Source organism: Chiloscyllium punctatum, chromosome 7 (genome assembly GCF_047496795.1).
Source record: "Chiloscyllium punctatum isolate Juve2018m chromosome 7, sChiPun1.3, whole genome shotgun sequence".
NCBI classification, from domain to species: domain Eukaryota; kingdom Metazoa; phylum Chordata; class Chondrichthyes; order Orectolobiformes; family Hemiscylliidae; genus Chiloscyllium; species Chiloscyllium punctatum.
The window spans coordinates 65,126,954-65,150,249 of record NC_092745.1 but is presented as its reverse complement, the minus strand read 5'-3'; the positions used below and the strand labels follow the sequence as shown (position 1 = coordinate 65,150,249).

Here is a 23,296-nt window from a genome sequence, read left to right as displayed (position 1 = left end):
GCTATGTACTGTGCTGCTTTATGGCAGTGATCATTCCTTATTTTAGTACTTTTAAATATGTCTGTAAATAGTTGTTAACTTCCTTCCCTGAATATCCCAGTCCTGGCTGTTATTTCCAAACCCCAAAAATATGAAGTTTAGTTCCATTTGGGCAGCAAGACCTGATATTTTTCACTTTTACACACAATACATAGAAAACAGTAGGAGACAACATTATTTTGGCATCTTTACCACTTTTGATCTGCTGTGGTTGAACATACTGACTGACAATGATGAGGTTCTGAATTGGCGATTCCTGGCTTGAACAGCAAACGTAATACAATAAGTGATCCACTTCAAATTCTGTTGTTGCGCATTACATTTTTAGTCTCATTCTCTCACTGAGGAACCGAAGTCTTGTTCTGGGGAAGCTGTGGTTTATCTGTGTAATGGCATAGATAAGTGAGTAGGACAATCACCATAGTAACATAGAAGTTACACTATTTGGAGAATTTAAATTTCTGACCACATTGCGTTGCACCCTTTCCTTCTCTATAAATTTCAAAAGAAGAAAGAAAAGTAAACAGGAGCAGAAGGAACCGCAGAAGGAACCTGTTAGCTATGCACTGTATTTTCCATGTGGTTGGCTAACTTATAACTCAGTGTTAATTGTAAAGAGCACTTTTGTTTTTTTTTCTCTGATTTTACTTTTGTTACACCTTTAGCCGAGCTAGTTGGAGCATTAATGTCCTGACAGAAGCAACAAAGTCTTTTCAGTAGGGTTCAAGAACCTGATATCCAGTCCTAGTTCCTTGAGGATAGTTGTATTACTGGCACTGGTTTCCAATAGCAGTCTAACCATACTGACAGGTTGAGGCACAATATTGAGACTTAATAATTTCCTCTTCATAATACAGTACATGTTGAAAGATGCTATAAATATGAGGACAAAGTCAGAAACTTGCACACTGTTGGTGAATAATGTATTCTCTTTGTCAGCTCTTCTGGTATATGTATTTTTAGGTTGAGAATTAGTGGCTTCAGAAGCTAAAAGGTGGCAAAGCACTTTTAGTGGTTCCATCTGAGAAATTACTTGGAAATTGAAAAGTCAGCATTCAACATATTGACTACATTGCAAAACAAAAAAACCACAGTTCAAATTAAAAGTCAAATTTATGGTATTAAAAGATACACATTCAGCATGAAGAAATGGAAGAATGTACAAAAGTGATGATAAAAATGAGAAGTACAACAATTCTGTGACAATGCATTTGTATAAAGAAGTGAAAAGAGGAGGTTATGGAAATATCACAAAAACTGTGTACTGTGTATTGTACATTTATTGGGAGCTGGTGCATTCACTGGTGGGTTGTAAGATTAGGGACATTCCAGTTCAATTTTAATAGTAATTGAAGTAACAGGTAAACCGAGAAATGCCATTCCCACATATCAAGTATTTGTCAGCCTTTCTTGCTAGTGGGCCTTTTAATTGCTCTTTATAAGTGCTTATTCTTTTGTGGTAAGAACACACACACACACACACACAGACAAAAGAATTTGAACCCTGACCTTTAGACATGACCATTTGTATTACCCACTTTTGGTCTGGAAGGGGCAGGTTGAATTGCAAGCTGGACCAGGTAACCCTTGAAGATCTGAGAGACTGCCAGTTGCCAAACTGATATGGGCACTGCTGTCTATGGGTTTCAAAGGTTAATACTTGATGGAGGACAGTAAGTACCATCCATTATGATGATGTCATGTGGACATGGTCAAAGCAAAGAAACAGCTTGTAGGCGATAGATCTGAGGCTAGTCTGCTCCTCACAACAGTAATATAAGTCTTATTCATGTAATTTGTAAGAGTAACGTAATGCACTTCAGATTGTTAATTCAACAAGACTCTTGTAGTTAGACCAGAGAGATGGTTGGCCTCATCCATGGAAGATTACTTTGGATTTGAAGGAACCTGCAGAAAACCTGCCTCAAGGCTCCAGCACATGCCCAAAATTTAATAAAAAACATTGTTCTAAACCTTGTCCTTCACACCCCCCTCATAACCACACACTTCCCAAGGCAGACCATACCACCCGATGCCTTCTACTCTCCTCTATGGCCCTTCATGTCTATGAAATCATAGAGTTCCCCTCTATCTATCTCACATGGCCTCTTGTATCTGTGTGCCAATTTAGTGCTAACTCATTCTCACCCATAGTTCCACCCTTTGTTCCTTTCCCTTTCGTGCCAACGTACCTATTATATTAGTGATTTTTGAGAAGATTTATAGCTCATGTTGATGATAAGTATGCAAGTTAGTTCGCTGAGCTTGAAGGTTTGTTTTCAGACGTTTCATCACCAAACTAAGTAACATCATCAGTGAGAATCTCTGATGATGCACTGGTGGTATGCCTCGCCTCGCTATTTATTGGTCTTGGTTTCTTAAGGTGGATGATGTCATTTCCGGTTCTTTTTCTTTTAAGGGAAGGTAGATAGGGTTGGAATCAATGTGTTTATTGATGGAGTTGTAGTTAGACTGCCATGCCTCTAAGAATTCTTGTGCATGTCTTCGTTTCGTCTGTCCTTGTATGTGTGTGTTGTCCCAGTCAAACTGATGTCCTTCTTTGCCTCTATGTATAGAAGGTAGTCATAGTGGGTCATGTCTTTTGGTGGACAGTTGGCGTTCATGTATCTTGGTGGCAAATTTCCTGCTAGTTTATCTGATGTAGTGTTTTTTACACTTCTTGCATGGTATCTTCTAAATGACACTAGTTTTGCTGGTGGGATTTATTGGATCCTTTAGGTTCATTATCGCTGTTTAAGTGTGTTGGTAGGTTTGTAGGCTACCACGATGCCAAGGGGTCTGAGTAGTCTGGAAGTCATTTCTGATATGTCTTTGATTTAAGGTAATGTGGCTATCGTTTTTGGTTGCGTTGCGTCTGCTTGTTTAGGTTTGTTTCCGAGGAATCAGCAGATTGTGTTTATTGGGTGCCTGTTTGTTGGGTACACTCTGGGTTCCAAGCTACAGGGATACCAAAATTCCACTTGAGTGGAGGCAGTTCAAGATCTAAATGTCTCAACTGCCTCCATAAAATGTGTATGCACAAAATCTAGCCTATGTCCACGCCCACCCCCAGTCAATTTTGAAGTGCCATGCTATGTGTCATGGCTTGCAATTTCAGATCTCATTGACCATTTTCACCATGACAGGGACCTCCCTCATGGTGAAAATGTGGGCCTTGGTTTCTGGGCTAAGGAACAGCAAATATACAATAATAACTGGGCATGCTTTAGAAACTTCCTTAAAATAATCCTAAACCCCCATGCTAGTTTCTTTAATATACATAATTTATCTGTGGAGGTATGTTGAGTCTGAAAGACTCTTAATGCCTTTGGTAAACATTACATTTCCCAGACTGCTTTACAGTCAGTGAGGTATCTTTCAAGTATAGTCAATGTTATAATGTAGGAAACGTAGTCAATCTGCATATAGTGAATACCCATAAACAGCAAGTGACCAGAATTCTTTTCTCTGAGAGGCTTGTACAACTTTGAAACTCCTTGTCTCAAAAGGTGGTGGAGGCAGTGTCATTCAATATTCTTAATTTGGAGGTAGATAGATTATTATTAGGCAAGAGAATCAGTGTCAATTGGGGGACGTAGGAATGTGGAATTCTGAGACTGAGCAGGCAAGGATTGTATTGAATGGCTGAGCAGGCGTGAGAGGCTGAATGCCAACCTGTTTTCCTAAGTTGTATGTTCTTTGCAATTAATATTTTTTACATTGTCAGTTGAATAGTGAACAGGTCAAGAATCTGTGGGGGTCCACTTTGGCTTAATGTCTCCAATATATCCCTGGGCTCTAGACTGTAGAATGCAGCACTTTGTGAGAACAGTCCCTTTCTGACAACACTGTTGGTGTCCTATACCTCATTGATTATAGCAGTGAAAAGGTGGCTCACAATCATCTTCTAAAGGACAACATCTTACATATAGGCAACAAATGTTGACGTTGCCAGTGATGCCCATGTCCTTTGAAAGAATAAAAAAAACTAAAAGAATGTCAGCCTTTGCTGCCTCAAATACTGTAGTGCGACCTACATCTACAACATCTGGACCTTATGAATATGTAAAAATATTAATTAAATACCTGCAAATCTGACTGATGAAATAACAGCTCATGTTTAAGTCTTTCTATCTGAACATTGTGAGCATCATGTGTTGAAGAATGATTGATTGGTTCTTCTTGTCTTTCACATGACCCTCAAATCAATATTATTGGGTGCACATTTTTTAAAACACTCATTGATGGGATGTGGTTGTCACTGGCAAAGCCAGCCTTTACTGCCCATCCCGAGCTGGTGAACTGCTTCCTTGAACCACTGCAGTCTTTCGGGTGTAGGAACATCTACAATGTTGTTAGGAAGGGAGTTTGAGGATTTTGAGGACCCAGCAACAAGGAAGGAGTGGCAATATATTTCCAAGTCAGGATAGTGTGTTGCTTGGAGGTGGTGTTGCCATGTATCTGCTGCCTTGTCCTTCTGAATGATAAGAAGTCATGCATTTCAAAAGTGCTGTTTGAGGAACCTTGGTGAATTGTTGCAATATATCTTGTGATGTTACACACTGCTGCTACTGCTTTGCATTGATGCAGAAGGGAGTGATTGGTGTGTCAAACAAGTGGACTGCTTTGTCCTGGATGGTGTAAAGCCTGTTGAGTGTTTTTGGAGCTACATCTATCCAGGCAAGTAGAGTATTCTGTAACATTCCTGACGTGTTGTGTTGGTAGTGGTCAGGCTTTGAGGACACAAGAGATTAATTACATGTAGCAGCATTCCAAACCTCCAGCTGCTTTTGTAATCCCAATATTTATATGGCTGGTCCGATTCAGTTTTTGATCAATGTTATCCCCTAGGATGTTGATTGTGAGGGATTCAGCAGTAGTTATGCCATTGAATGTCAAAAGACAGTGGTTGGTTTGTTTCTTGTTGGAGGTACCTGAAATCTTTGTAGTGTGCACCTTTTAGCCCAAACCTAGGTGCTGTCCAGGTCTTACTGCATTTGAACATGGACTGCCACAGTATCTGACAAGCCACATTGTACAATCTTCAGCAAACATCTCCACTTCTGACGTCATGATGGAGGAAAGGTCATTGATGAAGGAGCTGAAGATGGTTTGGCCTAGAATATTATGCTGAGGAACCCCTGTTGCAAAGTTCTAGAGCTGAGTTGATTGACCTCCATCAAACATGACCACCTTCTTTTGTGCCAGGTAAGTCTCCAACCAGTTGAGAGCATTCCTTGATTTCCCACAAAAAAAAATTGCATGGCGTAATTAACAGTCAGCTAAAATCTTGGTAATAGACATAGTCAAAGTAGAAATACAAATTGTTCTGCAAAATATCACTTCTGCATTTAATATGTAATCATTTTCAAGGACTATTAAACTACCAGTTACATTGACACTCTACAGTATTTATATATCTCTGTGTTAAGAGAAATCAGATTTGATTGGCTTATCCTGACTGTATACCAGCAAAGCACTAAGTATCTGGCTCACTACAAAGCACTACATTTCTCAACCTTGTCTCCATATAAATATTAATACTAATTACTGCCACATAGTCGATGAGCGTTGAATTAATTTGAATCCCCATCTGCTCTTGGTAGCTATGTACTTGCTATTTTTCTATTAACAGGAAAGGATTTCTACTATTTACCATTGTCAGTAATGTTCAAGGACATTATTAAAATGACAGATGAACTTCTGTACGGAAGATAGGAATGGTTTCACTTGTCAGGAAGCATAGGGGCCTAGATTGACACTTAGTTATAGTTCCGATGTAAGGTCACAGGCCAAAAATGTTAAACACATCACTTTTCCTCATCCCGCTCCCTCTCTCTGTCTCTCTCTCCATAGATTTGAACTGATCTGCTGAGTTATTTTCAGCTCTTTGTGACAGATTCCCAAGAACCAGCAGCGTTTTGTTCTGTTTTATTAAGAAATATTTGCAACTGTTTTTCTCCCCATTGTGATTGCTGTGATATAACACATCATACTAGTATTTATGTCAATTAGCAATTCCCTTCCACATCCTTTCATCCAACTACAGCCAAGTGTCTTAGTGTGATTAAAGACTGTGTGCCAGGTATGGTGGCCAAAAGCCTTTAACCTTGATGAGAAATAATCAGTAGGAGAAAGTGAGGACTGCAGATGCTGGAGATCAGAGCTAAAAATGTGTTGCTGGAAAAGCGCAGCAGGTCAGGCAGCATCCAAGGAGCAGCAGAATCGACGTTCTTCCTGAAGAAGGGCTCATGCCCGAAACGTCGATTCTCCTGCTCCTTGGATGCTGCCTGACCTGCTGCGCTTTACCAGCAACACATTTTCAGAAATAATCAGTGCCAGGTGCTGAGAATGATTGACCTGAAAACATAGCTGATAACTCTTTTAAACAGCTTCTGATCTTTAATGTGTATGTACGTAATGAAGCAGAGCTAATGTGTAAAGAGTATAATTGATATTGCAACTGATATCCTGCTGTTAACATGCAATGATTTAGGAAGAATGAGAAGATTTCCATATCAGGAGCCATGCAAAGTACTCTTTAATGTGTTGAATGATAAATTATAATGTCTACTCAGAGATAGATGTATCAAGTGCTTACAATTCTAATGGAAGACTGTGAACAACCCTGAGATTGGTGATGGAGGTGTTGTACTGTAGCCATGGACCCAATCTCAAAATTATTCTCTGTTTGCCCACTTTGAGTTTTGGAAGCATAAGCCAATGCAAACTCAACAGCTTGTGTTTTTTATCCTATTCCTCACTACTTTGTACAAAGCTGATTGAAGAAAAGTAAAGTTGGACGAGTAGATGAGATGGCATTCGTTTCACATAATGTATTTAGTGGCTGCCAGAAACTGGAGTGAAAATATGACAGGACAGGCAGAGACCACCTGACAGCAGCAAGCCACCGAGAACGCTATCTTCAAACATGTTTCTTCAAACATTCCTTTCATTTAAAATGCATGCACTATCATTTGTAGTTACAAGTTATTCAATACAGATGGGTACCAAACTAAAAAAACTTAGAATTTATGAAGAAAAATTTGAGTTAGTTCTAGTCAGATTTACTTTTGTCCATCTTTGCAAATACATTTCATTCATTATTTCTAAAGCTTCTTTTGTTCATGCCTTTTAATAGCATACATATGAGTTGTTGTCTGTAATCTCCTCTTGGTCATTCCCATGCCTATACGTGGAAGTCCAGATCTTCATTCTTCCCGTTTCGTTGGCTCTCGGTTTCATTTGTCATGTCTTTGGAGGAGTATAATTCCATCATATAACATATCTTTGGGAGCTTCCTGTTTTATGTCACCATAATTAAACCACTTTGTGAGGTTTGAGTCTGCGAAGTTCATGTCACTGTACGAAGCAACGGTGTTCATCTGGCACTTCAGGTTCACTTGATGGTCTCCTTCAGCAGTCATCGTTCTAACAGTCACAGCCACTTATCACCTTTTTACCTGACAATGTCAACATGGTGTAGAGTGATTAATCAAAATCATTTGCTGACATCTCTCCAGCAGCTTGTTTGATTCTTTTTACTGGCTAAACACTTGAGTACAAAGCTCTGACATGGAACATTACAGCGCGGTACAAGCCCTTCGGCCCTCTGTTGCGCCAACCTATAGAACCAATCTGAAGCCTATCTATCCTACACTATTCCATTTTCATCCATATGTTTATCCAGTGACCATTTAAATGCCCTTAAAGTTGGCGAGTCTACGACTATTGCAGGCAGGGTCATTTCACACCCTTACTACTCTCTGAGTAAAGAAACTACCTTTGACATTTATCCTATATCCATCAGAGCTTCCACGCATGTCAATAACTCCCTTCAGAGTAACTATCCCCCTCTCAGCACGTGTGCTCTCATGGGCAGATGTCTTATGCTGAAAATAATTGTCTCTGATGAGATCATCGTTCATTTGTCCAAAATCACAGTATTCAGCTATAAGTGAGGTATAAGTGCAGTCACATATTGATCAATAGTTTCTCTTTCCCACAAGCCGTGATGTTGAACCCATATTGTTCTTGGTGAGCATCAAAATGGGGGTCAAAGTATACTTTTAAACTTTTCAAAATCTCTCCTGTCTGTGTTTTCTGCTCCTTGATGGTTCGACGGTACAGTAAAGCTTGTACCACCCTCTTCCCCAGCACTAATAGCAGGGTTACAACTCTTATTTGCTCAGAATTTTAACTTAATTCTGTAGCTATTTCATAGTTTTTTTAAAAACTGAGAACCCACCAAATTCCAATATTCTTTTATATCTCCTTCCACCTTCTCAGTGACTATGAGTGGAAAATTCAATCTCCTGACTCATCCTTCCCTTCAAAGTCAGAAACCACATGTTCTTAATTCTTCCTTGCTTTTTGTTATACACAGTCTCTTAGTTTTCTTGCAGCTCTGAAAACTCACTCAATCTCAGCTTCACACTTCTGGCATTTTTTTTAAGTAGTGTGTAAAATGGCTGCCACAAAGTAAAAGCGTTACAGAAGAGAGAAAGAGATGTCTCATGACTATAGGAAATGGGCAATTACATGTGCACAATTACATTTTTCCAAAGAACACTGACGATTACTCCTTCCGTGGCAAGGACAAGTAAAGACCTCTGGCCTCTTCATCTGCCATGGTGATTTTATATGACTGATCTGAAACTAGCATAATTACAGTTGCACCAAATCATTTGCATTCTATGAAAAGATTCCAAGTTGAATCATGCAAAAGGTTTGCAGACACCAATTGCATTTATTTTCAGATGCATACTTTGTGAAAGTGACATACATTGACATTGTTAGAATTTGATGATGGTATTAGTGTTGGATCCTGGAGCAAGGATTCCAATTTTTCCCCATAATTTGAATGCCATAGTTATTGCACCTGGATTTGATAATGAGGCTCTATTGGTATTGTTGGATTCTCAGGATTTGTCTGTTGCTGCCATGATCTTTAAAATCATTGATGATCCAGGCTAGCCTGCAGAGATGGTGAATCAATATTTAGTAACTCAACAATAACTTTGTCCTATTTGCATATACTTCTTCTATAAGCCTATGAAATAACAAATTCTACACAGAATTCAAGCTACTGTTTATGATTAAATTATGAACAAAAATGGTGTTTATGTGAAACAAATTATATTTTACACATGAACAGCTGCTTGATTTAAAGTAAGGCATTAGCTATATCAAGTATGATTGTTCTCATAATATTCACCCTCAATTTTTCAAATTGTCCCAAAACGTTGTTCCAGTAGATGTTTATTTGGAGGTTGGTGCACTGGCAATTAATGTCTTTACAATATCATTAAAATGTTTCTTGTTTTTCACTGAATTTGTTTACTTGTTGCTAATGTGTTAGGTAACCTGACTCTTCATTGTAGCACATAAGATACTGGATTTCTAATATGTCATTCTTTGGTTCTGTGTTGATTTGTGCCTCATTGCACTTCTGTGAATTATCCTGGGACAATAAAGCTAGTCTGGAAATGCAACTCATTGTGTTGTGTTCTAACATGGCAGGAGGGAAATGAATGGGAATGAGTCAATATGCCAGTTCTCTTCATGTGGCAGAAATTCTCGTATATTTTTGATGCCATGTCATATTCTATGAAAGTTAAGTTTGTTCATTTAGGTATTCGGCCACTTCCACTTTTGAGATATGTCAACATTATTGAACAGTAGTCTTTCGGAATTATGTAGTTACTTTCTGCTTTGCAACCTTACAGCATATTTTATTGATATTTTTATACTTTAAGTTATTATTACTGAAGATATACAATGAAGGCATGCATGCAAAGTTGTGTTTGGGAAACAACAATCACTATTTGCATTGAATTAGTGGCAAAGGTGCCAAAGTGAACTTCATATGGAGTGATGCACTCTTTACTCTCATGTATAAAATAAGCCATTGTTCATCTATCTGCGGTTTGAATGTAAAGGCCAAGAGCATGTCTGATGGGAGAAACTGGTGCAGCAAATTATGTTTGTCAAAGATTAGCATCTTTGCAGTAGGAGAACAGGATTCCTTCATTTAATGTCTGAGTGTAGCAAAAGCACTTCGCTCAAAATGACCAGTTATAAGTGGGCTAGGAAAGGTAACTGGATATATTTTAAATTACACTGAAAAGCTTTTCAGTGTAGTCCACGATATTTTGATTTACTCTCTAAATATGACTTTTACCCTTCGTGAAATTCCCAGAATGTGAAAGTTGTTTATTAAATTTTATGCGCATCAAATGAGGCCTTTTGAATTGTGAGCCATAGAATGGGTTAATTAATTTTGTCTTTCCAAATTGAGACTATTTACTTGAAGCTTACCTGATTAAGTTCATACCTGGTCACAATGTTGAAAAATAAATTGCTCCATTATTCAGTAGCTTAGCTGAGCTGAGAGCATGAGGATTTTAAAGCACCAATAGAGAGTACATTCATAATTATAATTTTTAAATAATTAAATATCATAAATGCATTTTGCATTATTTAGATGATGAATGACTGTTAGCTACATTTCCCGACAGGCTTCATGTTTGAGTTAACAAGTTGCATTTGAGAGGATTTAGTGAACCAAAAAATTAGAAACAAGATATCCATGCAAATGACACGTATTATCCCCTAATGTAAGTTTAACCTGATACATTGTTTAATAACTGGTCAAAGTTTGATCAAAATTATACTAAGTTTTTAAAGTCAGGATTGCACAATTCTGCTTTGCTTGGCTAAGACTTGCTGTTCTGATTAATTGGTGCCTGATGCCCATCATTTCACAATGATGGTGTGCTGTAAAATATAGTCAAATAATCTGGTACTGGAAAAGCACAGTAGGTCAGGCAGCATCAATGTCTGGCTGAATGATACATAGGAACGGGGTGGGCTGAGAGGGGAAAGTAGCTAGGACGGCGATAGGTAGATGCAGGTGGTGTATGATGGTGATAGATCAGAGTATCTGCTGGAGCAGATAGGCGGGAAGAAAGATGGACAGGTAGGACAGTACAAGAGGCTGGTATTGGGTTGGATCTGAGATGAAGTGGGGGGAGGGGAAATGAGGAAACTGGTGAAATTGATGTTGATGCCATGTGGTTGGAGGTTCCCTGGGCGTTAGATGAGGTGTTCTTCCTCCAGGCACTGGGTGGCTCGAATTTGGCAATGGAGGAGGCCCAGGACTTGCATGTCTTTGGTAGAGTGGGAAGGAGAGTTTAAGTGGTTGGCCACAGGTAGGGTTGTTTGGTGCGTGTGACCCGGAGATTTTCTCTGAAATGTTCCACAAGTTGGCGTCCTGTCTCCCCAATGTAGAGGAGACCACATCGAGAGCAATGGACACAGGAAATGAGGTAAAATATAATAGAGTCTGATTTTGCCTTCACAGACTTGAGCGAAAATCTTTTTCATGTCAGTTGTGAGCTGGCAGTGGATTTTAACTCTTCAGGAGTACTATTTATCCATTTACATTTATCCCTTCCTGTGATAATCTGTTTCAGGTAAAAGATTCAACTTAAAATGCCCTCTTGCCTGTCCTGTGCTGAATTAATAATGGTCAGTTCTTAAGAATGAGAGAATTTGTGCCCCATCTAAAAGACCTTTCATAGCATCCCAATTTTTTCGTGCATATTACTTTTTCATGCATGGGACATAGGCTTTACTGGCTACCCTATATCTAGCTGCCCCAGAAAAGTTGCATAGTTAGCATTTTATCTGCATAAATTGTGCTTAATGTATTTCCATTCTGCAACATGCTGATGTCTAACAGATTAGTCATGTATCAGTTGACATATTCCATAATCATTAAGCATTGATCTTTGCCCCCAAAAAGACTAAAATATTGACCTTTTTGTAAAGGAACACAAATGTACAAGAAACAACCTTTAACTGCATGATTTCTGGGATGGAAGAAATTCCTTATTGGAAGATAGCTGAACTGTAGTGCTATGATGTTATTATCACACATCTAACTGTGGAAAGGGTGGGGAACGTTTCAGTGAATTACTGTTTGTATAAAGTACAAATTATATCAGTGGAATGCAAGACATGTTAGTTACTCATTGCCACAATCACTTCTTCTCAAGTGATGTAGAAGTGACTGAAACCCACAAGGGGGCAGGAGAAACCACAACGTGCTCTGTCAATCCAGTGCCAATTTAAAAGTATTTCTCTTTACACTCTAGTAAACTGTCAAACTTTGAAGTTCACAAGATCAAAAGTAGCTTTCATTGTTGAAGTAATTGTTAGTTAAATTATGTTCCAGAAATAGGAAAGAAAATCCACTTGAAGCAATGATATTTATGGGAGACAGAGGGGTCCAGGGAGGGAGCAGGAGTCTGCAGTCTGAAAACCCAGAAATGCAAAGGTCCTATAAAATTAAATAACAAATCCTCAACAGAATATGTTTACTCCATGGCCAGAAGGCCAAGGTTCAAGTCCCACCTGCCCCAAATGTGTATCGTAATGAGTCTGAACAGATTGGCTAAAAACAGATAGTCTGAAAACTCAGGAGGGCTCTTGTGCAGTGGTAGTGTTCCTGACCCACCGATTCCCACTACCTTGCCTGTTTCAATGCATTCACTGCCTCCAAGCTATCATGTGGGAGCACAGAAGATTCCACACTTTGATTAGTCAAGTGAGAGATCTTAAAAAAGCTGCACCTTAACATTCTGTCTCCTTTGAAATCTCAACAAAAGTAGCTCTAAGGAAAAGAAAACATTAATAGTTATTGCTTTCATCTCTGTTAACGCAAATGTTTAAATCCATTGAATGAGAAAGTGTGTATTGATCAGATGTACTTGCTTAGTACTCAGTTTTGGCACAAAATCTTGAAGGTCTTCCCCAGGGGAAGATATATGCACAGACTCAATCTATATGTTGGCACGTTTGGCACAATTCAAAAGTACATCAATGTGTATGCATTGTGTACTTAGGGAAATCAGAGAAAGTAAGTAGCTATTTGGCCTATAATGTCCATGCTGCCGGCTGATCTCAGTTCTTTATTGAATAATCTAAAGTAAACATGGATTGAAGGATAATAAAAATAAAATACTGCAGATGCTGGAAATCTGAAACAAAATCAGAAAACGTTGGAACAACTCAGCAGATCTGGCAGTATTTGTGGAGAAGGAAACGGAGTTATTCTTTTGAGTCCAAAGACTCTTCTCCATAGTTCTGAAGAAGAGCCTTTGGACTCAAAACATAAACTTGGTCTCTTTGCCAACAAATGGATTGTAGGGTGTCAAACAGACAATCTGCCATATGTAATAATGCTATAGAACTGTACCAAGCATAAATGCAGAGTTACAAAGAGCATTGCTCATTGCTTATCAATGAGCAATGAGAGTCCTTGGGGCTTTTTGTATTGCTGGGAGATTCAGTGTAGACAAGTACATAGATCAAATTCTCAATGTCACAATACTACTGAAACTTTATTACTGCATTCTGCTAACAAAATATACGCACTTACATTGCTGATAAAAGTACAAGGGGAAATTTAACTTTTAACCCTAGTTAGCTGGTGAAAAACCATGGGCCTATTCCTCAGGAAGGTGATGAGAGGCCAGGTTTCTTTGTATCAGTGTAGTGTGTACTGTCTGCCTGCTTGATTCCTAATGAAGGGCTCTGGCCCGAAACGACGATTTTCTGGTTCCTCAGATGCTGCCTGACCTGTTGCGCTTTTCCAGCAACACACTCAACTCTGATCTCCAGCATCTGCAGACCTCACTGTCTCTCTGATGTTAAGATGTATCCCATTGGTTTCTAGCGAGCATAAAGCAAACTTCCTATGCCTATAAAATGGCTGAAGGGCTTTGGACAGGATTCATGAATGTGTTTCAGGGGATCTGGGAGTGAGAACTGGATGGTTCATGGACAATATGTGGAGTTGATGAAAGGGCTTGAGCCCACGGGAGCTCAGTGTTGGTTTTTTCAAGACCACAAGAGAGGGCTTGCACCTTTTTAAAATATCCGGTGGGAAATGGCTCCCTTTCTTTCCCGTCAGGTCCAACTACATTGGCAGCAACTAGAAAGATGTTAATATACTTGCGGAATCCAATTGATATGTCAGACAGGCAACTTTTAACTGTCCAATAAAACAGTGGTGTTAAAATTGCTGGAGGGGAAACATTAGAATGGCAAACAACATGAACCCTCTTAACTGTAGTATCTGGCTGGTGGACTAAGTCAAGTCATCCCCAGCAATTTTGCAAGAGATTTATTCTACTTTGCAGTGTTTTCCCCTTCCTTCCCTGTTGCACATTGAGACTCAGTAACTAACGTCTGTACACCACTTTAATTTATTGCTGCTTTTTTTTAACATTATATCCTAAGCTGTGTCCTGTTTATCAGTTGAATCCCACTAGCACGGGTGGGCTTTGTCGGTGTTTCGTTCCAGTCCTGTTTAAGGATAGTGAGTATCACATTGGATGGCACCACCATCATTGGATGGTTTAAGTTTTGACAAGGAGGATGCAGTCCAGGAGGACCTGGCATGAGAAAAGCAGCTCTGTTGCACAAACCATCAGTAGCATTAGGAATTTTTCACATACGGTTCATGGTCACAAAGCAAATGTGAGAATTGACCATCAGTTTGACTAGACGTGGAGAATGTGATGTTTTGATATAAACGATGTTATGAAAAGCCCAATATGATTGCATAGCTCACCATTTCTGGAAGATTACATTCCCTTGCAATGACGAGTGAGTTTAAGCCAATCTATTTAAGCTCAAATCAGCCAATCAGAGCTGCAGGCATGGTTGTACCTAACTAAACACCTACAAGCACAGATGACAAGTCGGTAAAGGCAAGGAGAAGATGGCAGTGAGACTAGTCCTGGCAGGCTTGGCATACTGGGCTACTTGTATTCAGTGAATGTAGTTTCAACGTGTTCTCCAAGTGAGATAGAAAGTTTTTGTAACTGCATTTAATTCTTCCTTGTCCAGAATCAGTTACTAACTGGGAAGTGTGATCATGTGAATAACTCTGGTCTAAAGAGTGAATTATATACAAATGCCGCTCAACAGTGCATTCCACTGGATAAGGGAAAGTGCAGTGTAGATACTGTATCAGAGATCTACAGCATCACAACGGTCAAAACCAACCCCCTAACTATTCTAATTCTGCTTTCCAGCACTTAGCCCCATAGCCTTGGCATCGCAAGGACACATTTTAATACTTCTTCAATGTCATGAAGATTTCTGCTTCTACCACCCTTCCAGGCTGTGAGTTCCAGATTCCCACCACCCTTTAAATGAACATTCTTTTCCTCACATCTTCTTTAAACCTTCTGTCCCTTATCTTAAATCTATGCCCCCTGCTCATTGATCCTTCCATCAAGAGAAAAAGTTTCTTGGTATCTTCCCTATCTATGCCCGTTATCACTTTGTAATCTCAATTATGTCCCCTCTCAATCTCCTTTGCTCTAAAGAAAACAACCCCAGTCTGTCCAGTCTCTCTTCAAAACTAAAACTAGGATGAGCTTACAAAGTAAATGCTAGCAGTATATTGAAAACTCACTGCAGCAATATTTCATTAATGCAGCCTTAGATTTAAGGCCACTAATCTGAAAGTAACATGCATAGAGCAGTGGTTTGTTCATATGCCCATTTTCATTTTTAATTTGGATAAAAGTTATTATCAGTACTCATAACTGTCAATTTTTATGATTAACCTAAATTGTTGACCTGTGTCACTGGCCAGTCCACATGATGATGCTGCTGTCTTGGGCTGTCCTGCGGAACATGATGAAGCATGTGCAGGAGAGTATCAATGATTTGATTGAAGTCTATGAAAGTTAGTTTCTTGTGGACTTTGACCCTTGTTTAAATCATGGCAAGGAATTGCAGAAAGGAGCCCAAATACTTATAAATTGAAACGCAGCACAGGATGGAAAGGTGCTGCACCTGTTGTCTGCGGGACCCAGTGAGGTAGTTTTGTCAGCTCCTTCTCACTGACTCCCTGCAGGCACCCTGCCCGATGACAAATGGTAGGCATTTCCTGTTGCTGTTGGCCCTGATGGCAACCCAGCTGGGATGGGTTGTTGCTGCTGAGGCAGGTTGGTGACCTTGGGGATGCCCCAGAGTGAAAGCCACTTGGGACAGGCCTTTGTGTGCAAAGGCTAAAGATAACTGAGTGTGGAGGGGAAACCTCCAAGAATGGAGGGCGGGGCATCTACAGAAGCATGTCTTTCATGCCTGCCCCTTCTCTCTTTAGATCACGAAGCCTCTGGATGTTAGCCCCAACCCTGTAGGCTGCCACAGGGAGTCCATTTGTTTGAAGTCACCGACACTTGTAAAATGGATGTCTAGTTTCATGGACAGCCATGGAGTGTATCTTGATATGGCCTCGTGTGATTTTATCCATTCCTGGCACACGTCTCAAGAGCATTCAGCTCAACATTTATGTCGCATTGTTCTGTGATAAAGCTAATCATCTCCCTCGCTTTGTGTGGGACTCCATAGGTTTAAATGTTTAAATCTGATGACTGTCTGAATTGTTTTCATCTTCTTTTCATTACAGGACAAGAAGTATCCAGTTCGACTGAGACTACCACGGCAAGTAAGTAATCAAAGGAAACTTTTTAAAAAAATCTGTACCGAGCAGCTAGCTCACATTCTGGTTTTTATCATGGTTCCGACATGTCATGTTAAAAATGTTTTTAATAATGGCGTTGTTGGTCTTAATAAGGCAGATGAAGATTTATTAGTACATAACAGCTTAACACTTCCAGTTGAATAAATGCTTCCTTATAATGCCCTATTAATGTTGGGGGCATTTCTTTGCACATCAGGCAAAACATTCTTTGCAGTAAATTATCATGTTAAAATCATTCCATTATTATTATGGCGCACTTTAGACATGTTTTTAGTATGTTTGATTTTCAATGCACCAAAGCCATCAATAAAATTGAGGAAGCCACTTCTTGTGTGTCACTAAATTAAAAAAAAGGTAGTTTTCTAAGGTCATTCTCCAGACTGTTACAACTCCAAAGATTATTTTTGTCACCTAATGGGGAGAAAATTAATTTGAAAAGGACGGTGTCTTTTCTGAAATTTGTTTTACATTTATCTGCTCCTTGAGCCAATGAAATTAACCTATTGTTATATTTTTAAAAATTGTTTCCCTGCTTATTGCCTTAGCCTCCGTTGTGAATAAGTTTGAGTTGTTTGAAAACAATGCTAATTATGATGTATGAGTTGGAACTATTAATACATTGCTGGAGTGGATCATTTTTTCTGCTGGAAGATATGGATAGCTCAACTCACAGTAGGGAAAAATTAATGTTAACTCCAGCTCTCAGGTAATATTTCCAACTTTCAATGGCAGCAAATCAGATACTTTCTTTTCATGCAGAGTAATTGTTTTTCTTTGCTTCGATATTTCTTGTGAACTGTCCTGATGAGTGCAAGTTGAAAAAGTTTAACAAAATGTTAATATAACTTTAACAAGTAATATAAAAATTCTTCTAAATGGCTTAACATAACACATGAATAAAAACCAAGGCAGCACTGTGGACTTTAGCTCAGTGGGAATGAAGTGGAAGGTAAGTAAAGTGAAGTGACTCAACTTTGTCATTTTTTTTCCACCCAATTCATTAAGGCAGCAATTTCACTTCACAAATATCAAGACCCTGATAATCCATCTTCCCTGTACATCAAAATCTTGTCTACATTTGCTGGAGGCAAGCTAGTGTAATTAAAACCTGCAGGAGTTTTCCTCTGAATGCCACGAGGGAGGCTTGGGCCCCTGTCACCACAGACCCTACCCTCAAGAGGCAGCTTAAAACCTGGCCTGTATTCATACCATCCAGCAGGTCTCCAACAACAGTGACGACTGCACCAACTGCAAAGTTACGTATGTTCATTTAAAGATCTTCATGTTCTCCATTGGACGCAAGAAGCGTACAGCAAGTATACCTGGTTTTAAAAAAATGAATGCTTTTCACCCTTAATCTTTGTTGATAGGCTTTCATTGATTTGATTGTTCTTTCACCATGTACCTCCTGTTTTGGAAGAATTTGGGTCTTTCCCAAGTGAATGAATATCCTGTATATGCTACAACAAGCAGCGTGATTGGGTGGTGCCAAATTTAAAGCAAAATCTATGCTTCCTTAAGCTATTCAAGAAAAACATGTGTTCTCTTGTCAAATTGAAGAACTTTACTGGTTTGTAATGCACTAAAGTCTTTAGATGTGACTGATGATATATTTCTGGATGCAACATTTATTGTTATTCATCTACCATTATATTCAAATACTGATACAATGCACGTCTTCATATTCTCGTCTATAGAAATTACTGATGACATAATGTCTATGCTTGTGATTGTTCAATGTATTCCTACTCAGGGCTTTGGTCTTTCAACAGGTCACTCATCACTCACATACTCCAGCATGGCTCCATCAACAGCGACTACTGCACGCATCACAATTTCAAGTATGACCAGAAAGAAGCATCACCTTCTTAGTTTGCTATCAAAATGGGTACCACTCTGACATTCTCAGTTTGCCAATTCTGACCTGAATTGAATGATATGGCATAGTCAGATACCTTTGACCTGACACGCTGAGCCAACTCTTTGAAAATGCTAGTCAATTCATCTCTTTCGTACTCATTCCGTATGTTGCTACTTTTACCAAAAATAGACAATATTATGCAGACAGAGTTATGGCCCGATAATCTTTTGTTTTCTTTTGTCCAAAATCTAAAGCAATTGCTGCTGTAACATGATAGGTTTTGTATTTGAGTCTGAAGTGTATTTGCTACATACAAAATAGGAGCAGTAATTCCAATCCTGCCTGATCAGTTGACAAAACATGTAACTTTCGGAATCAGTTTAATTTTGTCTAAAAATGTTTATGTTGCATCAAGTAACCCTGCCTGCGTCATCATTTCAAAATAAAAAAAAAATCCTCCAAGCAGGGTGCCAAAGGGTTGGGACAAAAGGATAATTTTTGCAGGATGGACCTTTGTTACTCATAGAAAACTCAGCCACTTGAAATACTTAAATATGTGATGTTGTCAGCAAGTGCATTGATTGATTCTGACTTTCAGCAGATCACACATAACCTCCAGCAAAGCTAAACAATCAGTGACTGTTTCACTCACAGAAAGTTCAATACCTTCATAAAGTCTTGCTACCAGCCTAATGTCTTTGATGTATAAATGTGAGCTGATTTTCACAGAATTGCATTAGAATGTTTGTTTAATGGGATGACGTGGAGGAGAAGATGTCACGTGGCCAATCATGTCTTTGTTCAGTCAGTAGTAAACTAGGAGATCACCACTGAGGAATGCACTCCTGGTCATATACAGCATTTACGAGAGATGATTTATCTCTTAGATTCCAAACATTTAAGAACTAATGCACATTGTGTCTGACTGATCCATTCAGTTCTCTGGTGTCTCCTCAATGTTAACATTCCTAGAACAAGTGGAGTGGTTGGAGAACCTGGGATTGTTTTATTTGGAGCAGAAAAGTGTGACGGGATCTTTACAGAGGCATTCAATAATATAAGTGAATTTAATTGGGCAAATGAACAAATGCTTCAAAAGGAGTAAGGACTTACCTGAGGGTAAAACTACCCTCTACTTTTAGGAGCCCAGAGAAGTGTCGATGATATTATTTTTGGAGAATTGTTGTAAAGTGTATCTTCACATTCTAGAGTTTGTAAATTATTGATGATGCAATATTTCTATTTGTGATTGATCCAATGCACTCTAATCTTCTGTTTTGCTCTTCTAGCTCTCCAATCATCAGGCACACTCACCAGCACGGCTCCATCAACAGTGACTGCTGCACGCACTACTGCAGGCTCAAGTATGTCCAAAAAGATACATTGCCTCATAGTTTGTTATCAAAATGAGTTCCACTCTGACATTCTCCACTCTGATCTTCCTTGAATGATGTTAGAATCATTGTTTCATGAGAACGATAGGGCACAGCCAGATATAGAATTATAGAGTCATAGAGATGTACGGCATAGAAACAGATCCTTCGGTTTAACCTGTCCATGCCGACCAGATTCCCAACCCAGTCTAGTCCCATTTGCCAACATTTGGCCTATATCTCTCTAAATCCTTCCTGCGTAAATGCCTATTCAGATACCTTTTAATTGTTGTAATTGTACCTATCTTTAGCACTTCCTCAGGCAGCTCATTGCATACACGGACCACCATCTGCATGAAAAAGTTACCAATCAAATCCTTTTTAAATCTTTCCCCTCTCACTTTGAACCTATACACTCTAGTTTTCAACCCACCCACCCATTCCACAGGTATTCACCCTTCCCATGCCCCTCATAATTTTGTAAACTTCTATAAGATCACCCCACAGCCTCTGATGCTCCATGGAAAAAATCCCCAGCCTATCCAGCCTCCCCATAGAGCTCAAACTCTCCAATTCCAACACCAAGCTTGCGAATCTTTTCTGCACTCTCACAAGTTTAACATTATCCTCCCTATAGAAGGGTGACAAGTATTTTATGTAGTATTGCAAAATTGGCCTCACCGGTGTCCTGTACAGCCACAACATGCCATCCCAACTCCTATACTCAATGTTATCACCAATGACGGCAAGCGTGCCAAATGCCATCATCACCATCCTGCCTCTCTGCGACTCCACTTTGAAGAAACTATGCACCCATACGCCTCGGTGTCTTTGTTCGGCAACACTCCACAGGGCTCTACCATGGATAAGTCCTGCCCTAGTTTGCCTTATCAAAATGCAAGAGCTCTCATTTATCTAAATTAAACTCCATCTGCTTCTCCTCGGCCTATCTGATCAATGACTCTTTGCACTTTGAGGTAACCTTCTACACTGTCCACTATAACAAGCAACACTGGAACTTGATAGGGGAAAAGACTGTTGTTTTTACCCTACAAAGTTAAATCTGAGCTTTTCTACTTGAGTTAAGAAAAAAAAATCAGTTCCTACTTCAAGATGTTTCTTTGTCTTCTCATTGTAAACTTTATAAATGATTGGTAACAAAATTAGTTAAATACTTAATGTCAGAAGGCAGTTTCAGAATTTTTAACTTTTACTTTCATCCCATCTGGATGTCTTATCTTTTAAGTGTTGGAAAGGAAGGTTTAGAAAAAAAACCCGCTCTTTTGCGTTTTTAACTTTCCTATTTTTGGGGTTTGGTCTCTCTGAAAACACTTTCGGGTGGTAGATGATTACTGTCCAACTCTGCATTGGGAATATTCCAGTGATGGTCTCTACAGTCAGTTGTATTACTCTACAGTGCTAGAGGAGAAATTCATACCAATGGGAGCACCGTCTAATCTCAACTGTGTTCAGTTTTCATTGTCTCTGACTACATACCTCAGTCTGTTCTTGTATTCAGTTGTGGTTTGCATTGTTATTCTCTATTTTATTCTTTGAGCAGTTCACACTCCACTCACAATCTCCAGCACGGCTCCAACAGCAGAGACCATGACACCCATTGCAGGCTTAAGTATGGTCTTGTTTTGATGTCAGTGTAGCTGCCAGCCTAATGTCTTTGATGTATAAATGTGAGCTGATTTTCACAGAATTGCATTAGAATGTTTGTTTAATGGGATGACGTGGAGGAGAAGATGTCACGTGGCCAATCATGTCTTTGTTCAGTCAGTAATAAACTAGGAGATCACCACTGAGGAATGTACTCCTGGTCATATACAGCATTTACGAGGGATAATTTATGACTTAGATTCCAAACATTTAAGAACTAATACACATTGTGTCTGACTGATTCATTCTAAAAGCCATTCAGTTCTCTGGTGTCTCCTCAATGTTAACATTCCTGGAGCAAGTGGAGAGGTTGGATTATTTTACTTGGATTGGAAAAGTGCAATGGGATCTTTAACAGGGGTGTCCAATGATATAAGTGAATGTAATTGGTCAAATGAGCAAATGCTTCAAAAAGAGTAAGGGCGTACCTGAGGATAAACCTACACTCTCATTTTAGTAGCCCAGAGAAGTGCCTATGATATTATTTTTGGAGAATTGATGTAAAGCGTATCTTCACATTCTAGAGTTGCAAATTATTGATGATACGACGTTTGTATTCGTGATTGTTCCAATGCATTCTTCACCATCCTTTTGCTCTTCCAGCAGATCAATCATCAGGCACACTCACCAGCACGGCTCCATCAACAGTGACTGTTGCACGCACTACTGCAGGCTCAAGTATGTCCAAAAAGATACACTGCCTCATAGTTTGTTATCAAAATGAGTTCCACTCTGACATTCTCCAGTCTGATCTTCCTTGTTGTTTCATGGGAAAAATAGGGCACAGCCAGATATAGAATCATAGAGTCATCGAGATGTATAGCACAGAAACAGACCCTTCGGTCCAACCTGTCCATGCTGACCAGATATCCCAACCCTATCTGGTCCCATCTGTCAGCACCCGGCCCATATCCCTCCAAACCCTTCCAATTCATATACCCTTCCAAATGCCTTTAAATGAGGCAATTGTGTAATCCTCCACCATTTCCTCTGGCAGCTGATTCCATACACGCACCATCCTCTGTGTGAAAAAGTTGCAGCTTAGGTCTCTTTTATATCTCTCTCCTCTCACCCTAAACCCATGCCCCCTAGTTCTGGACTCTCCCACCCCAGGGAAAAGACTTTGTCTATTTATCCTATCTATACACCTCATGATTTTGTAAACCTCTATAAGGTTACCCCTCACCCTCTGATATTCCAGGAAAAACAGCTGCAGTCTATTCAACCTCTCCCTATTGCTCAAATCCTCCAATCCTGGCAACATCATTATAAATTTTTCTGAACCCTATCAAGTTTCACAACATCTTTGCAATAGGAAGGAGTCCAGATTTGCACACAATATTCCAAAAGTGGCCTAACCAATGTCCTGTACAGCCACAACATGACCTCCCAACACCTATACTCAATACTCTGCCCAAAAAAGGAAATTATTCCAAATGCTTTTTTCACTATCCTATCTACCTGCGACTCCACTTTCAAGGAGCTATGAACCTGCACTCCAAGGTCTCTTTGTTCAGCATTGACCTAATGTTCTTGAATATTGATGCTGTTGAATTTATTGCTCTGCTAGTTTTTTCCACGCAACCCTGCTTTCACCAAACACAGGCATAATTATTATGCAGGCTGAATTACTGAGGGCTTCTCAATTGGTTTCTTTGTCCTAGATTGAAAGCGATGACAGTTGCAAGCTGATCAAGTTTTATTTACAACAAAATTAATGCTCCAAGGGGAACTTTGTATTTCGAATCTGCAATGAATTAATTCAGAGCTGCAATTCCAATCCCA

The 23,296-nt window shown here is 39.4% G+C and overlaps 1 protein-coding gene across 19 annotated transcripts in view; it reads left to right on the top strand.

Moving 5' to 3' along the window:
• ptprc (protein tyrosine phosphatase receptor type C) overlaps nucleotides 1-23,296 on the top strand; it is a 152,091-nt gene that overhangs the window by 46,868 nt on the left and 81,927 nt on the right. For 6 of the 19 annotated variants that reach the window (XM_072573865.1, XM_072573864.1, XM_072573867.1 and 3 more), the window contains exon 3: nucleotides 16,538-16,576. In XM_072573865.1, the coding sequence (XP_072429966.1) occupies nucleotides 16,538-16,576 (39 nt within the window). Of the gene's footprint in view, nucleotides 1-16,537; nucleotides 16,577-18,384; nucleotides 18,454-19,762; nucleotides 19,838-22,114; nucleotides 22,190-23,296 lie in introns of all 19 variants that reach the window. The other 13 variants (XM_072573855.1, XM_072573852.1, XM_072573857.1 and 10 more) reach the window with 4 other exon arrangements.